General features: G+C 42.6%; 2 protein-coding genes across 2 annotated transcripts in view; one reads left to right on the top strand and one right to left on the bottom strand.

Annotated features, from left to right (window-relative positions):
* TPR (translocated promoter region, nuclear basket protein) overlaps nucleotides 1–518 on the top strand; it is a 42,279-nt gene extending 41,761 nt beyond the window's left edge. Inside the window, exon 51 of the mRNA XM_050900846.1 lies at nucleotides 131–518. Coding sequence (XP_050756803.1) covers nucleotides 131–186 — 56 coding nt within the window. The 3' untranslated portion in view covers nucleotides 187–518. The remainder of the gene's footprint in view (nucleotides 1–130) is intronic.
* On the bottom strand, nucleotides 365–18,041 carry PRG4 (proteoglycan 4). The gene is made up of 13 exons (XM_050900952.1): nucleotides 17,948–18,041; nucleotides 15,443–15,565; nucleotides 13,811–13,930; nucleotides 12,066–12,185; nucleotides 6,681–9,976; nucleotides 6,181–6,440; nucleotides 5,540–6,060; nucleotides 4,348–4,434; nucleotides 3,897–4,036; nucleotides 2,880–3,036; nucleotides 1,828–2,007; nucleotides 1,494–1,619; nucleotides 365–487 (listed from the first exon to the last, which is right to left on the bottom strand). The coding sequence occupies exons 1-13, from the start codon at nucleotides 18,039–18,041 to the stop codon at nucleotides 384–386; spliced, it is 5,328 nt and encodes a 1,775-aa protein (XP_050756909.1). The 3' UTR covers nucleotides 365–383.
* Between the last annotated feature and the right edge of the window lie 1,501 nt (nucleotides 18,042–19,542).

A 19,542-nucleotide genomic window follows, 5' to 3' on the forward strand; every position in this document is an offset into this window, starting at 1 on the left:
TTATCAGAAAGGAAGTGCTCCGCTGCAGTAGCAATTTCTTACAGAAAGATGAAATACCACACGTACCAATGGTTGATTAAAAGGGTGAAAAGGATTTATATTAATGCATTTGTTTTCTTTCCCAACACAGGTGTAACTCATGCAATGGGAGGCAGAGGAGGCCTGAACAGAGGAAATATTAGTTAAATGATCTGTAAAGTAATTACAGCTGTGTATACAAAAATGCCAGTTTGCCTGTGGTTGCTTTAGTGTAATGAAGCCAGAGCTTAAAGCAGCGTTTTATACTTAGATTTGTGTGCACACATTTCAATGTCTTTATTAATAAAATTAGACAAAATGTCAACATTCAAATGGCATCCTTTTTTAAAATCCTCTGCTGTGCATCACTTGCTAGGACAGTTGTACCAGTCTTTGGATACAGTCTTTCCTGTGAGAGCGGTAACAGGTCTTGCTATTCTTTTGCCAACATCCAAACTGTAGTACCGATCTGAAATGAAGATATGTCGGAATTAAATTCCAGAAACTACATTTAGTACATGGAAAGAATCTTGAAGTTAAAGCCTTCCTTTTCATTTCATTTAGGCATGAATAACAGATTTTTCATTCCACATACAAATATGGAGTTGAGAGGCTGTAACAATGAATTTTTGTCCTCAACTTTGTTTTTCACATGTCCTTCTTTGTGTTTAGCTAAGTTTTACAGTACTGCTAATAATTAAATCTGTCCTAAGAACAGGGAGTGGGGAAGAATACTCTTACACTGCTAGAACACAGAAAGAGTCTTAAGAATTTGGAAATCGAACAAACTAGAAACAAAACAATCTTGCACTGACTACAAAAGTGGGAACTCCGTGGTCCTCGAGTGTGAATTGGCCCATGTTAAGGCTAGGAATTGGATCATACTGGCAGAGACTTACTTTAATATCCTGTATTTGGATACGGCTAGTTCTTAGAGCTTTTTTTTCTGAATAATCCAGGAAATTCTAAGGAATGCTTTTACGTGATCCTGGCTAGAGGAAAAGGATCTACCTAATCTGGAATCATAAATAATTTTTTCCTGTGAAGCAAAATGGTTCATGTCCCTCCCTTTTTTCTTTTGTCAGAAACATAGTTCCGTGGAAGCCAGTGAAAGAACTATTGATGTGTAGTGGTCCAAGGATTTCAATCTATCATTAATATAATTCTGCATTGAAGTGTCAGATTTTTGGTCACTTTATAAGCCTGAACTCTTAATGGCAATGCATTCCGCAACTGGCTGGTTTGAATCATTGTACCTCGTTGCTGCTAGTTGTCCTGTAACTATTGATAGAAACATCCCTCTATTACAGGCAACATTTTAATTCTCAGGACTTTTTAGTAGTGGTTAAAATTAGTCTTGCAGAACCACAAGCGGTAACCTCGCACTTCGGAAAGCTGAGAGATACATGGGCTTCTTTCCTCCCCATCCCCTAGTCTTCTGAGATATATAGTAACTTGCATTAGCTTTAACTTACTGTAAGAGAAGGCATAATAATCATAGCCATCTGGCTTATTGTAGTTGGGTAGTGATATAGTTGAGTGAATAACTTTCGGGAGCCCTCTCCAGTAGGTAGTCATTTTGATTTCCTTACGCAAAACTCCTGAAAGCAAAAGAAAACTTAAGTTAGGAGGTGTCGCAGTGTGTCTGCTGTAAGCTCTCATTTGCTTGTATAATCTACAGCAAGCGAGATCTATTGGATTAAAAAATTTTAAAAGTACTATATTTAAAAAAAATGGAAGAATGTTGTATTTCAGAAACTACTAAGATTAAAACGGTTGTATAAAAGAAACTTAATAAACATAAGTTACCAGATGGATATGGGTTGAATCTGACAGTCTTAATAACGGTTGGCATTCTTACTGCACGTTGAAAGCGTCTCCTTATTACAAGTCTTGGGACATAAGCTGGGTATCTTACGGTAACCTGGGTTCTTCTTTGACACTTCTTGGCTGGTTCTTGTCTGTACACATACTGTTGCATGTTGCCATCTAAAACAGGCATTTATTTTATTTGGTTAAAAACAAAACCAAAAAAAACCAAAGAACCCACCAAACCACCAGCTAGATCAGGTATGAAAATGTCATTGATATCCGTATTACACACAGGAAATCAATAGCATCATTTTAATACATCTACAACTCTGGCAACCTTCAGCTTTTTATATCTGTTCCTACATTTTGAGATGAAAAAAGCCTTGCTCTCTAAATCCAACCCATGCTTCTAGATGTAGTGATACCTCCTGCAGGCTCATTCCAGTTACTGCAGTAAGTACAATTCCAGGGGAACTGCTTTTGCTGCCATCATTCCTGTTTATCAAGGAGAGGGTAAGAAAGACCATCATTTTAGGCTGCATGAGAGGAGGGCTAGAGTCCACAAAAGGATTTGCATTTCGTTAATCTCTGCTTTTTAAATTCAGATAACAATTCTTATGTTGGCAGTACATCATTCATATAAGATAAGGAAGTTACATTAATTTAAAATACAAAATAAGAAATGGGGAGGGAGATTTCCATATATAGTTATTGAACTAGTAAGATTAAAGCCTTCCCTTCTCTAATTAACTTGAGACTAAAATAGTTTTACCACCAGATAAAACTTATATTAATGTTTGTCTGCTACAATGCTGGATTCTGTCCCTTACGGTCCTGTCTATTTTAAAATGCACTTAAAGATCTGTAAGTACTAACACAAATTTTTAAAGCTTCAGGCTATTTTTTGACCACCTAGCACACTCTGACATCACTTATGGTTTTGGTTTTGAAAGAAATATGTCTTTCAGTCAAGATAAACGTTTTATTCCTGACTAAGGCAATTCAAGCACCTTTTGATCACCTGTGAACTTCTGAAATATGAGACATACCTTTTTTGATAAAATAAACAGATTCTGGTCTGGTTTTGTATCTTGCTATGGGGAGGGTCGCTACTATTTTCCCACTCAGGCCTGCAAATCCGTTCGCAAGAGGTTTGGGATAGCCTTTATCCATAACATCGTTAGTGAAACGCCAGTATAGGGGACCCTAATCATTTAAGGAAAAAATGAGCTTTAGAGGAAATTCATTCTTGGTAATTGAGCTTCACAGACATGAAAAATAACCATAACACTAGCATTTTGATAATTACATTGTAAAACTGACTGGAACCACTCCTACATCCATTAAAAACAGGAAAAAATATTACAACTTCATAAAATACTTTCTGCAGTCTTTTAACACTGCCTTCGAGTAGGGATAGAGTATCTTAGAAATGAACTGTTAAGAGTGGTTACTGAACAAAGCGGTTTTCTTTCTAAATCTCTAAATTTTCACGGATAGAAAAAGCTGCTTGAATTCCAGGACAGAATGATTAATTGGGAAATCACTGTATAAATCTCTAATGAGGTGTGTGTATTTCATTATCGCCTTCTTTCAGGAAGGGAAATGTATTAGGAAAAACTTTAGGCCATGTTTGGGCAAGGGAGAGACATGATAAAATACCCGTATTTTAAAGAGTTGGATTTTTTTGAAGTGCGGCTCTCATGTAAATATTACTCGATTATCAGTTATTCTGTCAATGCTTTGTCTCCTAGCCAATTACAGGGGAAAAACCCACGGAACTGAGGTTTTCCCTGAGAAGCACCATCTCAAGGCAGACGAGGTGGGGTGGGCTGGGGAAGAGACGCCTCGCTTCACCCACGCGCTTTCAAACCCACCGCGCCGCTTGATAAACGCCATTTGTTCTATAAAACGAGCAACGCAGCCCCAGAGCAACGCAAAGGCTCCTCTTCTGCGGGGCTGCATCTCAAAACCTGCACCTTGTTTTTAAGCTCACCGGCCCCACGCACCCTCTCGGCTGCCTCCCGCGCCCCTCACGCTCGCTCCCCGGAGGGAGGGCTCCCCACCTTGATGAAGAAGGTCTTGCCGTCGCAGTTGCACCTGGAGAAGACGGCGTCGATGGGGGACGGGATGCCCCAGCCGTCGCTGATCCGGCGGGGGCTGGTCGCCGGCGGGCTCCTGCCGTTCAGCAACCAGTAGTAGTGACCTGCGCGGCGGGAGGAGACACGGTGAAACGCGTGTGGACAGACGGACGGACAGACGCACGCAGGGCGAAAGGTACTGGAAACGAGGATTCCCCCCCGCTCCCGCCTTTCCTCGCTCCTGCCCTCAGGGCGCGGCCGAGGGGGTAAGGCGGCTCCCGCCCCGGCGGCACGCCTGAGGCGGGCCCGGGCTCGGGTGCCGCTTCGTGAGGGCCTCGGTGCGCTGAAGCGGCTTGGGGGGTAGGGGCAGCGCCGGGGCAGGGGAGGGCGGCGGGGGGGAAGAGGAGGAGGAGGAGGAAGGCTGGGGCCGGCCTACCTCGGAAGACGGCCAGGGTGCCGTTCGGCAGGGCCACCATGCCGTCCGCCGGTTTCCCGCTGCACAGGTCCTTCTCGTCCTTCCTCGCTGCAAAACACAGTGGCTTGGGTTTGTTTAACATTTAACAAAAATTGCGTTACCTCCCCCGCCCACCGCCGGTAGCACTACGGCTGTTAAATGTGATCGCTTGTGTCGGGTGATGTTCGGGGCTCTCTGTCGTTCAGGCCTCTGCCGGGTGCTTGACATGCGAAGGGTTGAATTACTCGTTTGAGACATATGCTTGCAAAGTTTGCCTCTCGTGTTTTGGTCCCAGGAGTGCAAGACCAACCGTTTATGTGACTAGGTATGGATATCTTTGCTTATTGCTTACCTAAGTACCTGTAATTCAGAAAAAGACCTATAAATGCATCGTATGCTACGTCCCTAATTTAATTGCTTCATGCTGTGGCATGTTTACTTGATGTTTCTCCAAGATGCTCTAGTGGGTTCCCTTCCCCTTCCTTATTTCTTAAAAAAGCATTTACATTTACTTTCAGTTAAATATAAAGGAAGGATGAATCTGTTTTGGACAAAAATCCAAGTATTTTCCATTTTAAAACCTTTTTTTTTTCCCCTCAAAAATACCTGTCAATATATGATTGAAAAAAATACCCAAGAACCTGCAGGCTATATCTGATTAAAATAAATAGTGAGGACATGAAAAATGTTGTAGCAAAAAGCACAGAGGAAAGAGAATACAGGAAAAGACTTCTTGTCTGTCTTATGTGACATTTTTTGTATGTGACTACAAAATGCCAGGTTAGGTACCCTGAGTAATGGTGGCTATGGAGCCTGACCTCCCTAGCAATGTTTTCATGGGACTTAGAAATATTTTGTCTTTTTCCTTTACTTTTTTTCTGTTTGCACCTTCTACAGTACTTACAGCAAACGTTTTTCAGCAGGACCAATTACTGAAACAAGATCATGCTCTAAACTACATGCAGAATTTCATTAACAACACAATTGAAAACTGAGGCACCAGTATTCAGGATGCTGGCAGCTGTAGCACCGTGGTTATGGTTGACCACCAGGACAGGAGTGCCATGTTGTTGTGGCACCAGATAGAAAGGTCTTGCATGTCCTTTACTCACGTGTTTTCTTGTGCTCTCTGGTGGAGTTATTGGTGCTTTTGTACCTACTGGAATGCAATTACCTTGTGTTTCTCCAGTTAAAATTGGCAAGTCTGCAGTTTGTATTAAAGGCTTGTTGTTTATCTGAGGCTCTTCTTGTACTGGCAGAGTTTCAGGGTTGGCTGGATGAGGCTCATCTCTCGTGTCGGTAACCTCCTGAAAATGTATAGTTGGCTTGGATGTCCCTTTAGAAACAATAAACATTTCTTCTATCGTGTCTTTTTTATCTCTTGTAGCAGTCTCTTTGGTAACTGTAGTTTCCACTCCTTTGTCAATACTAGGGGCCTTTTCAGGGGCATCTTCCATTTCTTTCTCAGGTGTGAGGCTAGTTTCTTTGATGGTCGTTACCTCTTTTTTACCAGCTGTTGTTGTCTCCACGACAACACAAGTAGCACTTGTGCTCTTTTTAGCTGCTGCTGTTACAGTCTGCTTAGTTTCCGTAGTTGTGTCTCTTTTATTTGTTGTTACAATCTCCCTAGGTTTAGGAGTTGAATCTGTTTTGGCAGTTGTTGCCAACACAGTGGGCTTGGGCAAGGGAGTTGTAACTGCTGCTGCTGTTGTTGTTACAGTCGCTGTTCCCACAGGGCTTTCTTCTTTTTTAGCTGTTAAGGTCTCTTTTGGTGTGGGAGTCTTGTCTTGTTTAGCTGGGGTTGCTTCTTTTTCTGCAGCCGTTGTTGCAGTCTTTTTGTCCGCAGTAGTTGCTTCTGATTCAGCTGCTGTAGTGACAGCTTGCTTGGCTGTAGGAGTTGTATTTGGAATATTGTCCTTACCTTTAGGAGAGTCATCTGGTTTAGCTGTTATCACCGTAGTTACGGTAGTTGTGTCTCTCCTACTTGTTAAAATGTCTTTAAGCACAGTAGTTTTGTCTTTCTTGGGTGTTGTTATCTCTTTGTTCATCGTGGTTGTTTTTATTTTAGGTGTTGTCTCTTTGATTATAGGAGTAGTAACAGTTTTAGCTGTTGTTTTGTCTTTTTTGTCAGTTATTACAATCTCAGTAGTCTTAGCTGCAGTCACCACTATCCTTTGTACTGCTGTAGTCGTGTCTTTTGCAGTTGTGCTGGTTGCTACTTTGGGTGCAGGAGTTGTAATTTTCTTCTTTGCTGTTGTTTCTGAAACCATTGTGTCTGCTTCAGGTATGGGTGTTTCCTTCCTAGTTGTTGTGACCGCCTCACTGCTTTCTGTGGTTGTGCCTTTTTTAGCAGTTGTTACTAATCCAGGGACAGTAGTTGTCACTTCAATAGGTGTTGTTTTCTGTATGGCAGTGGTGTCAGCCTCGGTGGCTGCAGGGGTAGTCCCCTTGACCTCAGGAGGCTTGGGAGAGTCTGCCTCTGCCTCCTCCACTTTAGGGGTAGTGGGAGAGTCTGCCTTGGTCGTTGGTGCCTCTGGGGTTGTGTCTTCAGGTTTGGGGGTGGTGGGAGAGTCTGCCTTGGTCGTTGGTGCCTCTGTGGTCTGTGGGGTTGTGTCTTCAGGTTTGGGGGTGGTGGGCGAGTCTGCCTTGGTCGTTGGTGCCTCTGTGGCCTCTGGGGTTGTGTCTTCAGGTTTGGGGGTGGTGGGAGAGTCCGCCTTGGTTGTTGGTGCCTCTGTGGCCTCTGGGGTTGTGTCTTCAGGTTTGGGGGTGGTGGGAGAGTCAGCCTTGGTTGTTGGTGCCTCTGGGGTTGTGTCTTCAGGTTTGGGGGTGGTGGGCGAGTCTGCCTTGGTCGTTGGTGCCTCTGCGGCCTCTGGGGTTGTGTCTTCAGGTTTGGGGGTGGTGGGAGAGTCCGCCTTGGTCGTTGGTGCCTCTGGGGTTGTGTCTTCAGGTTTAGGGGTGGTGGGAGAGTCCGCCTTGGTTGTTGGTGCCTCTGTGGCCTCTGGGGTTGTGTCTTCAGGTTTGGGGGTGGTGGGAGAGTCCGCCTTGGTCGTTGGTGCCTCTGGGGTTGTGTCTTCAGGTTTGGGGGTGGTGGGAGAGTCCGCCTTGGTCGTTGGTGCCTCTGGGGTTGTGTCTTCAGGTTTGGGGGTGGTGGGAGAGTCCGCCTTGGTCGTTGGTGCCTCTGGGGTTGTGTCTTCAGGTTTGGGGGTGGTGGGAGAGTCTGCCTTGGTCGTTGGTGCCTCTGGGGTTGTGTCTTCAGGTTTGGGGGTGGTGGGCGAGTCAGCCTTGGTCGTTGGTGCCTCTGTGGCCTCTGGGGTTGTGTCTTCAGGTTTGGGGGTGGTGGGAGAGTCCGCCTTGGTTGTTGGTGCCTCTGTGGCCTCTGGGGTTGTGTCTTCGGATTTGGGGGTGGTGGGAGAGTCCGCCTTGGTTGTTGGTGCCTCTGTGGCCTCTGGGGTTGTGTCTTCAGGTTTGGGGGTGGTGGGAGAGTCCGCCTTGGTTGTTGGTGCCTCTGTGGCCTCTGGGGTTGTGTCTTCAGGTTTGGGGGTGGTGGGCGAGTCAGCCTTGGTCGCTGGTGCCTCTGTGGCCTCTGGGGTTGTGTCTTCAGGTTTGGGGGTCATGGGAGAGTCTGCTTTGGTCATCAGTTCCTCTGTGGCCTCAGGGGTCTCATCTTCAACCTTAGGAGTGGTGGGAGAGTCCGCCTTGGTTGTTGGTGCCTCTGTGGCCTCTGGGGTTGTGTCTTCAGGTTTGGGGGTGGTGGGAGAGTCTGCTTCGGTCATCAGTTCCTCTGTGGCCTCTGGGGTTGTGTCTTCAGGTTTGGGGGTGGTGGGCAAGTCAGCCTTGGTTGTTGGTGCCTCTGTGGCCTCTGGGGTTGTGTCTTCAGGTTTGGGGGTCATGGGAGAGTCTGCTTTGGTCATCAGTTCCTCTGTGGCCTCAGGGGTCTCATCTTCAACCTTAGGAGTGGTGGGAGAGTCCGCCTTGGTCGTTGGTGCCTCTGGGGTTGTGTCTTCAGGTTTGGGGGTGGTGGGAGAGTCCGCCTTGGTTGTTGGTGCCTCTGGGGTTGTGTCTTCAGGTTTGGGGGTGGTGGGAGAGTCCGCCTTGGTCGTTGGTGCCTCTGTGGCCTCTGGGGTTGTGTCTTCAGGTTTGGGGGTGGTGGGAGAGTCCGCCTTGGTTGTTGGTGCCTCTGTGGCCTCTGGGGTTGTGTCTTCAGGTTTGGGGGTGGTGGGAGAGTCCGCCTTAGTCGTTGGTGCCTCTGTGGCCTCTGGGGTTGTGTCTTCAGGTTTGGGGGTGGTGGGAGAGTCTGCTTCGGTCATCAGTTCCTCTGTGGCCTCAGGGGTCTCATCTTCAACCTTAGGAGTGGTGGGAGAGTCTGCCTTGGTTGTTGGTGCCTCTGTGGCCTCTGGGGTTGTGTCTTCAGGTTTGGGGGTGGTGGGAGAGTCAGCCTCGGTCAATGGTGCCTCTGTGGCCTCTGGGGTTGTGTCTTCAGGTTTGGGGGTGGTGGGAGAGTCCGCCTTGGTTGTTGGTGCCTCTGTGGCCTCTGGGGTTGTGTCTTCAGGTTTGGGGGTGGTGGGAGAGTCCGCCTTGGTTGTTGGTGCCTCTGTGGCCTCTGGGGTTGTGTCTTCAGGTTTAGGGGTGGTGGGAGAGTCCGCCTTGGTTGTTGGTGCCTCTGTGGCCTCTGGGGTTGTGTCTTCAGGTTTGGGGGTGGTGGGAGAGTCCGCCTTGGTCGTTGGTGCCTCTGTGGCCTCTGGGGTTGTGTCTTCAGGTTTGGGGGTGGTGGGAGAGTCTGCTTCGGTCATCAGTTCCTCTGTGGCCTCAGGGGTCTCATCTTCAACCTTAGGAGTGGTGGGAGAGTCTGCCTTGGTTGTTGGTGCCTCTGTGGCCTCTGGGGTTGTGTCTTCAGGTTTGGGGGTGGTGGGAGAGTCAGCCTCGGTCAATGGTGCCTCTGTGGCCTCTGGGGTTGTGTCTTCAGGTTTGGGGGTGGTGGGAGAGTCCGCCTTGGTTGTTGGTGCCTCTGTGGCCTCTGGGGTTGTGTCTTCAGGTTTGGGGGTGGTGGGAGAGTCTGCTTCGGTCATCAGTTCCTCTGTGGCCTCTGGGGTTGTGTCTTCAACCTTAGGAGTGGTGGGAGAGTCTGCCTTGGTTGTTGGTGCCTCTGTGGCCTCTGGGGTTGTGTCTTCAGGTTTAGGGGTGGTGGGAGAGTCCGCCTTGGTTGTTGGTGCCTCTGTGGCCTCTGGGGTTGTGTCTTCAGGTTTGGGGGTGGTGGGAGAGTCAGCCTTGGTTGTTGGTGCCTCTGTGGCCTCTGGGGTTGTGTCTTCAGGTTTGGGGGTGGTGGGAGAGTCCGCCTTGGTTGTTGGTGCCTCTGTGGCCTCTGGGGTTGTGTCTTCAGGTTTGGGGGTGGTGGGAGAGTCCGCCTTGGTTGTTGGTGCCTCTGTGGCTTCTGGGGTTGTCTCTTCTCCTTTGGGGGTCATGGGAGAGTCTGCTTCGGTTATTGGTTCCTCTGTGGCCTCAGGGGTCATATCTTCAACCTTAGGAGTGGTGGAAGAATCAGCCTTGGTCGTTGATGCCGCTGTTGTCGCAGGGGTATCTTTCTGAGCCGTAGTGGTCTCTGTGGTAGTTGTTGCTTTTGTGGTAGTACTTGTAGTAGGTGGCAAACTGGTTTTTGGACCAGATGTAGTTGCTTTGATTGTTGTGGTTGTATCAGGGTGTTTTGTAGTTGGAGCAGGACTGGTCACTTTGTTTTCCGGTCCACTGCCAGTATCTATGAGAACAAATACCTATTAAGGCATTGGAATTGCAGTGTGTGCACCTATTGCATATTAATTTATTATACCGATTAGAAATAGCTGCTTATCCTTTGAATGCGATAGTTGTTTTTATGGTCTTTGCTCTAAAAGCTTTCTGTGTAAAATCACACTTAATTAGCTTTGAAGTGGTTGGCACACTTATTTAAACTGGCAAAAAAAAAGGTACGTGGAAACCCAAGTTAAATTGATAAATGCCAGTTTATGGACTTAGGTAACTGTCAAAAGATAAATAATTTAGAAGAGCAAAACTAACCTGAACTGGGTTAAATGTGAATTCCTTTTGCCTGCCTGCGACTTTGCAGCAGCTTCGTGAAGTTTTAAGTAATCCTTTTGGCTAACCTGTCGCAACTCCGAGTGCAGCATGGCAGATTTTAGTTTGGTGTTTGTAGGTGAGGCCACCTGGTGTTTCTATCCTTTTTCATGGAAGGGGAACCACACTATAAAATATAGTCCTTCTAATAAGACACTTCCCTTCTCAGTCTGTTCTTTCAATTTATTACTCTGACCTTAATTATAACATAGCCCGCACCGATGACCTGAACTTGAAGGAAAGAGGTAGGGAAACGGGAGGAAAACAAACTTTCTGAATACAGACGCCTGACTGCATCTCCTACTGTATCTTTATATCTTGGATGGTTTTCCTCTTTGTGATTTATGGCTGTAAGACTCTCTTTACTTGTATATATAGTTACATTGACTTGAGTCAAATTGTTAATATAGCTATATTCAGTAAAAAGTAACAGTAAATGCTTCTGCATTTAATCTCTCACTAAGTGTTATCGCTCTGAAGTTTTGCCATTTCGTTCTATTTTCACATAGGTTTTGTGGGTTTTTTGTGTTCTTGGGTTTTTTTTCCTGTGCTTCCTGCTGTGTTGCTATCTACCATTACAACTGAATTGGCATTTGTTTCTTGAAAACCTGAAAAAACCAAGGGCAGCATCATGTGGTTTGGGGCCATGTTGTTCAGCTTTTGAACAAATTGAAAAATATAAAAATCTGAGCTATTGCTGATGGTCACGGCCTGATGACTGTTAGCAGCACTGATGCAGTGTCTCTCCCAGCAGACTGGAAGAACTTATAATACTGCAGTGTGAGGAATAATCCCTGTGTAAATGTATTGTAGAAACAGTGCGGTATGAGCAGAGCGTTGCAGAATAGGTTTTCCTCCCACCCAATGTGTCTGAAATACCATAAGCCAAGTGGGATCTTGTTAATGGTTGTTTGAATTTCATTTAACCCACTATATTGATTTTTTTGTAATAGGAAATTGCCACAGCAGAAAGTTAAGTACCCCAAATTTAAAATTTAAAAAAAAAAAAAAAGTAAGGGTTAAAATATCGGCCAAAATTGACTTCTAGTCTCATTTCATTCTTGTTACTTCAGGTTTCAAGTTCAAACTGATCTCCTGAGTTATCACGTAAAATGCTGGAGCAGAATATCAAAGAACACAGGAAAGCAACATATTTTCCATTCAGAAAAAATAAATTATGTGTTTTCTGAAGCTGTGTGAGGCCTGGCTTGATTAAAGCTAGAGAAACCTGCTAGGAGATTTTCCTGTCTTGGTCCTGCCAATTCATCACTGTCCCAAAATACAACACCCTTCCTGTTCCAGCCGTGGACTTTGTCCAAAACTGACAATGGTGTGTAACATTTTTGGAAGATGCGTGTGAAAATCCAATAGAGATGCAGGAGACATCACCACAGTCTGACATCTGTGCTAAGTGAACTCTCCAGAGTCAGTATCCTGAGGTCTAGGTGAGGTAATTAGTTTATAAACTGAGCAGTTCCAAGCTTGGTAACTGTCTGGTAATGTCTCGCATCGGCTTTCTATTTCCAGAGCAGGAAAATGGTCTTTAATGTTCCTTCAGGTAACACCCATCCTGTTTCATTCATATACTTTCCTACCTTCCATAACTTCATGGGGCTGCGTTACTTCCTCTGGCTTCTTTTCCTCATTTTTGGATGACCTTTTAGATGTTGGTTTGTTTTCTGGAGTAGTCTTCGGTGATGGCTTTTCTGTGTGTGCTGAAAGAAATAAAATAATCTGTTAATGGGAGCGTTTTTCTTTATAGGTGCTTGGTGTCAACTGTGTGAGAAGAAAGTGATTACAAAATTTCAGTTACCATCTTACATATAAATCTAAGCTTCTTCCTATCTATAGGATTCTTTACAGTATTATTTGGGGAGAAAGAGCAAAAATACCCTTTGGATCCCTAAGTCTTTCATCACAGACGGGAGAAATGTTTTTCCCAGAAGTCTGGGGTGAGGCATTCTTTGCTAACGGCAATTTTGAGGTGGGGAAAAAAGATGAATTCTGAGTGGAGTTCTACGTTCTGAAAATTTGTCTAATTTTTTTTTGTCAGCTTATTTTTTGACTACAGATGGCTTGGAACTAACTCACTATAGTGGATTTCTGAGAGCTATCATATTAGCCAAGCATTTACTTTGGTAATCTGAACATTTAGTTATATTGTAGTTCTTCAGATGATTCTACACAAGTGATCATTTTGGAGACATCTTAAAAGCAATAGTTTTTTTGAAAGAGACAGGAGCTACAAAGCAGGCATGGACCAAAGAAACAACGCAAGGTCTAAGTATTAAGCTAACTTCTAGTAGGCTGAGTTTGAGGAGAAACTGGAGGTTTGTGTTCAGATTTTCCAACTCTGAAGATTGCATGGGATTTCACTTGCATCCAGTAAGAGCCAGAAAATATTTTTCAATTCATTGTTGGGTCAAAGTGTACAATTGGAAGGGAGACTCTCTCTCTTCCCGCTAGCGTAGACTTGTAGAAGGATCTTGTTAGTTGTGAAAAAAGTGTGATGGAACTCGGGGAACCTGCAGAATTTTTTTGATCCAACTAAAGGAGCTGGTAACTGCCATAGGTGTGTGTAATCAGCTCCTTACAAAACGAGCGGTATTTTTGTCTCTCAAGGTGATGACCATGGTATCAAAGGATTTACTTTCATAGCCAGCTAGTACTCAAGGCAAGTAAGGTTGGGTGTTGGACTATATCCTGAAGCTTTTACTGAGAAAGAGCAAGAAATTGTAATTGTTGAATAAAATCACTTTGGGAGCTGAATTGGCTTTCGGAGGAGCCAGTAGTGGGGGGGAAAAATGTTTGATCAGTCCTTAACTGTGTGTGCGTGTGTATTCAGGGGATATAGGGCTTCTGGAGGATGGGAAAGATAAACATGATCTCTAGATATACATGTAAACTTAGCTTCCCTTTACAGAACAAAGTGTTCAGAAGATGCAGAAACAGCAAAATTATTGATGTAACTTAAGTAGCATGAGTGGAAGTGCACATGCAAAACCTGGCCTTACAAGTATTATTCTAGGTGACAGTTCTGATAGTAAATTAGAGTATGGCTAGTGCCAAAAGAGACTAACGCAAAATACTTTACCCTCAGAGTTTGTATCTTGGTGATGGCTTCCAGTATATCTACCTGTACGCGCCCATAAAGTGTTCATGCTTGAGAAAATGGCCAGTTTATTTTTGAACTTAGATTTTGTTATTTTTGTTTTGTTTTCTGTTCAGTAGCTAACTTCTTGTGTCCTAAGAAGCCTCTACAGTTAATGTTTTATGATAATGCAGAGCATCTCTGTTTAAATATATGTAGGAAAAATATAGTGATAAAGAAGTTTCTTACCCTCTTTACAGTGTTCCGTGTAGTCAGGGCAACATTTGCCATATCTTTCACAGTCTGCGTCACAGTCACACTCTCTTCCTCTTTCAAAGGCTTCAAAGCAACGTCCTCTGCAGGAGACTGCTGCGTAAGGCAGAACAAGAGAGTTAGTATTTTTGGCTAGCTCACATTTAACGCTGGGACCTTTCTACAGTGAAGTCATTTGCTTAAGCTGATGTAAAGAACAGCTTCATAACATCAGGTGGTTATTCTGGTCTGATCCAGAACTTGTTTGTGTAATTGTGGGTTTTGGATCGGGCTATACAACCAGAACTGCACTTTGCCATTGCAGTATATTGAGACCATTTAGAATTTATAGTGGAATAAAACGTGACCTCAGCGTTCACTTTAGCTAGGTCCCATCATAGAGGGTTTCCATTTCCCTAATCAAATAGCAGTTATCTCAAGAATAGTATTTGCATTCTGGGTTGGGTTTTCAAATAGGTGTTCACCAGGGTACCACTTTGCATCAAGAGTGATGGGTCTACCAAAGCATTTCTGAAAAATAATTTGCCAAAATAGGTCATGACCAAGTGTACCTGGTGTCTCTGGGAAAATACTGCAACTTAATTGTGTGAATGAGTTAACGAAGTTACACAGAGTGACTATTTTTGAAATGTTATCCCAGTCTATTCAATAGATACATTTTAATTATGTAGGCCCACAATAAATAAATAGCCTACATAATTAAAATGCCTCAGTATGTACTTTCAGTTATGAAAAATGCTGATGTCCCCTCGCAAATCAAAATCAGGATGGGGAAGACTGAAGTGCAACTGTTTCCAATGTGCTTGTCAGAGCAGCAGAATTAGCATTTTAGGGAGTGCTGCGTCTGCGTTTTGAACAACACTCGGCCTGTCTTGCTGGATCTAAGAAGTCTTATCTTACACCTGTAATCTTACTAGAACTACAGTGTAGTGTAACAAACTGCAGTTATCTAAATCACTGATATTTTTTACATTGGTGATTCATGAGAAAATATTTTTTAACTCTCAGTAAAACAGTTTGAAGTACCTGTATTTATTTACACTATACAGTTTTGCATATAAATAAAGTATAGAAAATAATACTCATCCAACTATCTTTTCCATCAAAATCTAGACACGGTTCTGATCCAGAGTCAATTTCTATCCATGGAAGGACACCCTCTGACTTTGGATTAGACCCTACAGCCTCCACACTTCTTGAATTTGAGTTGGAATGTCCCAGAATTTCTTCCTGGAAAACCCTGAATTTGCTTTCACCAATTTTTTGTATAAGAGACAAACAGATATAGTACAAATGCACTAAGGAGAAGAAAACAAGCGGTAGATAAACTGTTTCCCCCTGCCCCTTGCCTAGCTCTGCTCTTCTGAAAAGCAAAATCCTTTTCTCAGTGGTAACCTGTGGATACACAATTTTCTTTGAATGGGTTGCGAGAGGTTGTCACTGAGTTTTTGAGGAGGAGAACAATACATGTATGAGAGGAGAGCAAGGATGCAGCGAACTAAAAGAGACATTTAAGCATTCAGAGAAGAGACACTGGTGTGGTAGGGAGCTGGAGCAAACGGGAGGGGAAGTCTTGCCGATAGGAACTGGCTGTGTTTGGGAACTTACCCACTGTGCAGACTTTCTTGAAGTCAGGGCAGCACTCCATGTAGTGTTGACAGTTAAAATCACAGTGGCAGTCATGCTCTCTAGAATACCCTTCCCCACATCTCCCTGTACAGCTTGATAAATCTAAAATCACACAACACTGGTGTAAACATTGCCGAACCAAAATGGCACATAAGGAAATGCTGAACGCCAAAGTAGTAAGATTTTTTATTTTTTTTTTTTTTTTTTTTCCTACAGCATGCCATTTCTTCCCTCAGTATTGCAGAAACTGTGGGTGTGGTGCAATCTCACCTGAAGGCATGCGGATCAGAGGTTTGCTCTGAGCCAGCCTGAGGACCAGCAGCAGCACACGCTCGGGTTAGAAGGGTGTTCTGCTGAGGCTAACTTACCCTGTTTCTCCTGAAGATTAATGAATCCCTGAGGACTGGTTCAGTAGTATGACCACAGCAGTTCTGGCATCCCAACTAGCCCGTGCAGATTTAACTTAGGCAGTATATCAGCCAGGCACTATATTGTTTTGCAGACTTATTCTCCATCTTAATTGAATAAATAACCTACATATGGTTATAGATGTTATCTGCACAACTGTACCTGACAGACCCATTAGGTCTGTCTGATTTTTACTTTTGGTAATCTGCATAATAACCAAATAAAATCAATTTAGCTTGCAAACTGGTGAGCACTGTCATAATCAATACAGGTCCCCAGAGCCATTTTTATTGGAAGTTTTCAAAATCTGCCTGCCCTCTACATTATTTTTTTTTCCCCTGAGGTCAGAGAGGAATTTGGTATCAACTCTGAAGTTAGGAACAGTTGGGATCTAGTCCTGCAATCTTCTATAAAGTACTTTCTGTTTGTTAATTAGGAGATTACTTATTAGCAGACTAACATAAAAGCTCATCCCACAATGGTTTTACTGCTCGACTGCTGTAGTGTTGGAAAATGCTAGATAATAGTAAATGGTGCAGATTACAGCTGGTAAGCAAGACATCGGGAGGTCTGCTTTCAAACTGCAGGCATTCAAGCTCAGCAGCGGTTTGTTACCTTCTACTGCATATCAGATATTCACCCTGCAACAACTCCCCTTCCTGTGTGAAATCTCTACTAACATAACATGCTAATAGCTTCTTCTGGAAATGAAACATGCAGGACCACAAGTGAAGCGCCCCTAAATACAAACAAAGAAGCTGAACAATCAGCAAGCTAAAACAGAGTTAAGATAATCAGCTGAAACATTGAGGAACAACAGGAAAATAACAACAAATAACATGTAACACAACACCAAAGACAATTTCTAACAGCAAACACTCCACGTGTGTGTATGAAGAAAGACCATGGGATAACAAATAATTTTACATATATATATGTATATATATAGTGATTTTCAGCAGTTAGGTATAACGTTTGTTACCACTTCTTTACAAATAATGAAGCGGGACTAGGGAATAAATGGAGAAGTTAATGGACTTGACTTAATGGGCTCTTAATATGGAAATTGAAAAGAGAAGCTAGACATATTCCTTTATGGATATGTGCCTGATATATCACACCCTTCTTCCCTTACGGGAACAAAATAAGTCCAAAAAGTAACACCTTTTCATTCATTTATTCGTTTTAAGTTTATGACTTGTAAGTTATGAAGTTACTTCTAAGGAAAATGCCTAAGTGGTTCTAGTTGCTGTTGGCAAGAGTCTTGATTTTTGCTGAAAATAGTGGGAAGGCTCCCATCAACTATAGAGCGTGCAGTGTCAGACTGCTCTGCCCTGCGGGTCAAATCTGACGTCTGCTGCGCCCTGATGAGCTGCTCAGATATACAAATGTTATGTATTCTACTATCAAGTAGTAATAAATCATTTTCTACCAGCAAGTAATACACAATGTTATCACTGTAACAACTTGATAGCTACTGGAGAACTGTGACAGCACAGGACTTGCCAGGCTGCAGGTTCTTCTGTTTCTTCATAACGGTGCTACTTTAGTTAGAAATCAATTACAGAGATTTTTTTTGAGAGTAAATAAAAAGCTGTAGTATTAGGCAAATAATTGCCAAAATTGGCCTCGGTGGTGGTAATAACAGTGCATTTACTGGCAAAGCAGTTAGCATGCTATAGACATTCCTTTCCCTGAGCCTATTTAAATATTTCTAACCCAATTATGTGGATATTGTAATTTTAGATTCTTCCTTGAATCATACTGCAAATCACTCGGGCTAAATATGTCAGTCTGAGGGCAACAGGATCTATAGAATATGTCTACAGAAAACTAGATTCATATGCATTTTGCATTATATTAATATTTATATCTTATTCCTCCAAAAATGAGGACCATGCTGTACCAAAATGTATTTATGAAAATATTCAGTGATGATAAAACTGAATCATAATGCCTGTCTGAATAAATATAAAGTTCTAGAACTCAGTATTTTTATGAAGATGCATTTGAAGCATTCTTAGTATTTGTCAGATATCCTAGACACCCTCCCTTCACCTTTGTATGTTACCGTACCTTCAGAAGACACTTCTTGAAACAAGGACAGTGAAAGGATCACCAGGGATACGCAAAGTATGTTCCATATGATCATTACTTTCAGGTACGACATCTTCCCTAAAAAGAAATAATCTCACATCACTACATGCAATTCAATTAATCAGTTTATAATTTAAAAAAAAAGGCAGTGCATATCTTTATACATAATACTAGTTTAATAACAACATAAAATTAATACTTAAATTATTCAAGGACAAATTGCTAATTTAGAATTACTCCATAAATTCCCTCTCGGTTATTAGTTGATTAGCTGTTAAATTCTCTAGTAAGACTAGGAAAATTAATTATTAACAAATAACGGAAGTAATTTTTTGCAGAATTCTATTATGTGAAAGCTACAGCCACAGTCGTCTTTTAATATGGATGCACATCAATGAAACAGTTTCTAAGGTTATAATACTGATAAGTATAAATGTAAACTAAAAAAAATACTGCCAAAACATTAGTTATTAAGCAACACACTTTTATAAACCATAAACTATCATTGAAATATTAGTGTTTAGATATGTCAAATGGAAATGTAGGATAAAAGTAAATCTTCTTTCAAAAGGAAAACTTGTCTGGTTTTTCTGTTCCAGTTCATAATTTTCCTTTTGAAGAAGAGCACTCTGATCAAAACGCTCTGAGTAGAGATAGGTGTGACACTTACCTAATAAAGAATATGTCTGCTCTCAGTGATGTTTCAGATGCCTTATATATTGCTTTGTAACTATGCTGGGGTTAACTAATTAGACAGCTTGTTAAACAAAACCACCAATGACAGCTTATGACAGCAAACTTTCCACATGAGTTGGAAGAGGTCCCAGATGACTAGACTAACACAACATCTGGAAAATACTCCCATTAAGAAAAATGATTACAGAAAAAAATAAATAGGGACTTACTAGTCAAAACACATTTTGATTACTGAGTGAAATGAACAAATTGTCCTGCATGCATCTGGAAGGCATTAGATATTATTGCATAGCGGTAAAAATCATTATAGGCAAATACGGAGTATATTTTCTTTCCTGTCAAATGTAGCTTAGGTGACAGTAGCCTAAAATTATGCAGTATTATCTGCTACTGATGGTGTATCTTCTCCAAAAAGTTTTGAGATCTAATTCGTACGGTCATAAGTAATTCAGTAGTTCTGCACTGAATATATAGTACTTTTCTCTGAACTGAATGGAAATTTTGCCAAGGTATTGGCTAGAAATCAAAGAATTTAGTTGAATCTCAAATTTATTAAATATATTACATGTAAAGCATCAAAAATGAATGAAAGAGACCTAAATTGTTTCAGTGGTCTCTGTGTTTATTGGTTCCAGGTTCAGTATACTGGAAATGGTTATTTGTAACTCTCTCTCAGAGCTAAAGGAGGTTTCCATTGAAACTTTTAATGGTCCTGACTCTCAGGGTTTGGGAGGGATTTTTTTATTCAGAAACTATCCTAAAGGCCGGGGAACTTTGATACTTCTGTCTTACGATATTACTTGAACTCCAAAGTAATTCTGTTATCCCAAAATAATAAATATGGTATAATACGCATTGATCCCAATTGAGGAAAGCAC

This window comes from Gymnogyps californianus, chromosome 8, assembly GCF_018139145.2.
Source record: "Gymnogyps californianus isolate 813 chromosome 8, ASM1813914v2, whole genome shotgun sequence".
NCBI lineage: Eukaryota > Metazoa > Chordata > Aves > Accipitriformes > Cathartidae > Gymnogyps > Gymnogyps californianus.

Coding starts and splice junctions, on each gene's coding strand:
- PRG4 (XM_050900952.1), bottom strand. CDS start 18,041: ATGTCGTACCTGAAAGTAATGATCATATGGAACATACTTTGCGTATCC. Junction 15,566..17,947: donor TCAAGAAGTGTCTTCTGAAG/GTACGGTAACAT, acceptor GTGTGATTTTAG/ATTTATCAAGCTGTACAGGG. Junction 9,977..12,065: donor GCCCCATGAAGTTATGGAAG/GTAGGAAAGTAT, acceptor CTACCACAAAAG/CAACAACTACCACAGAGACC.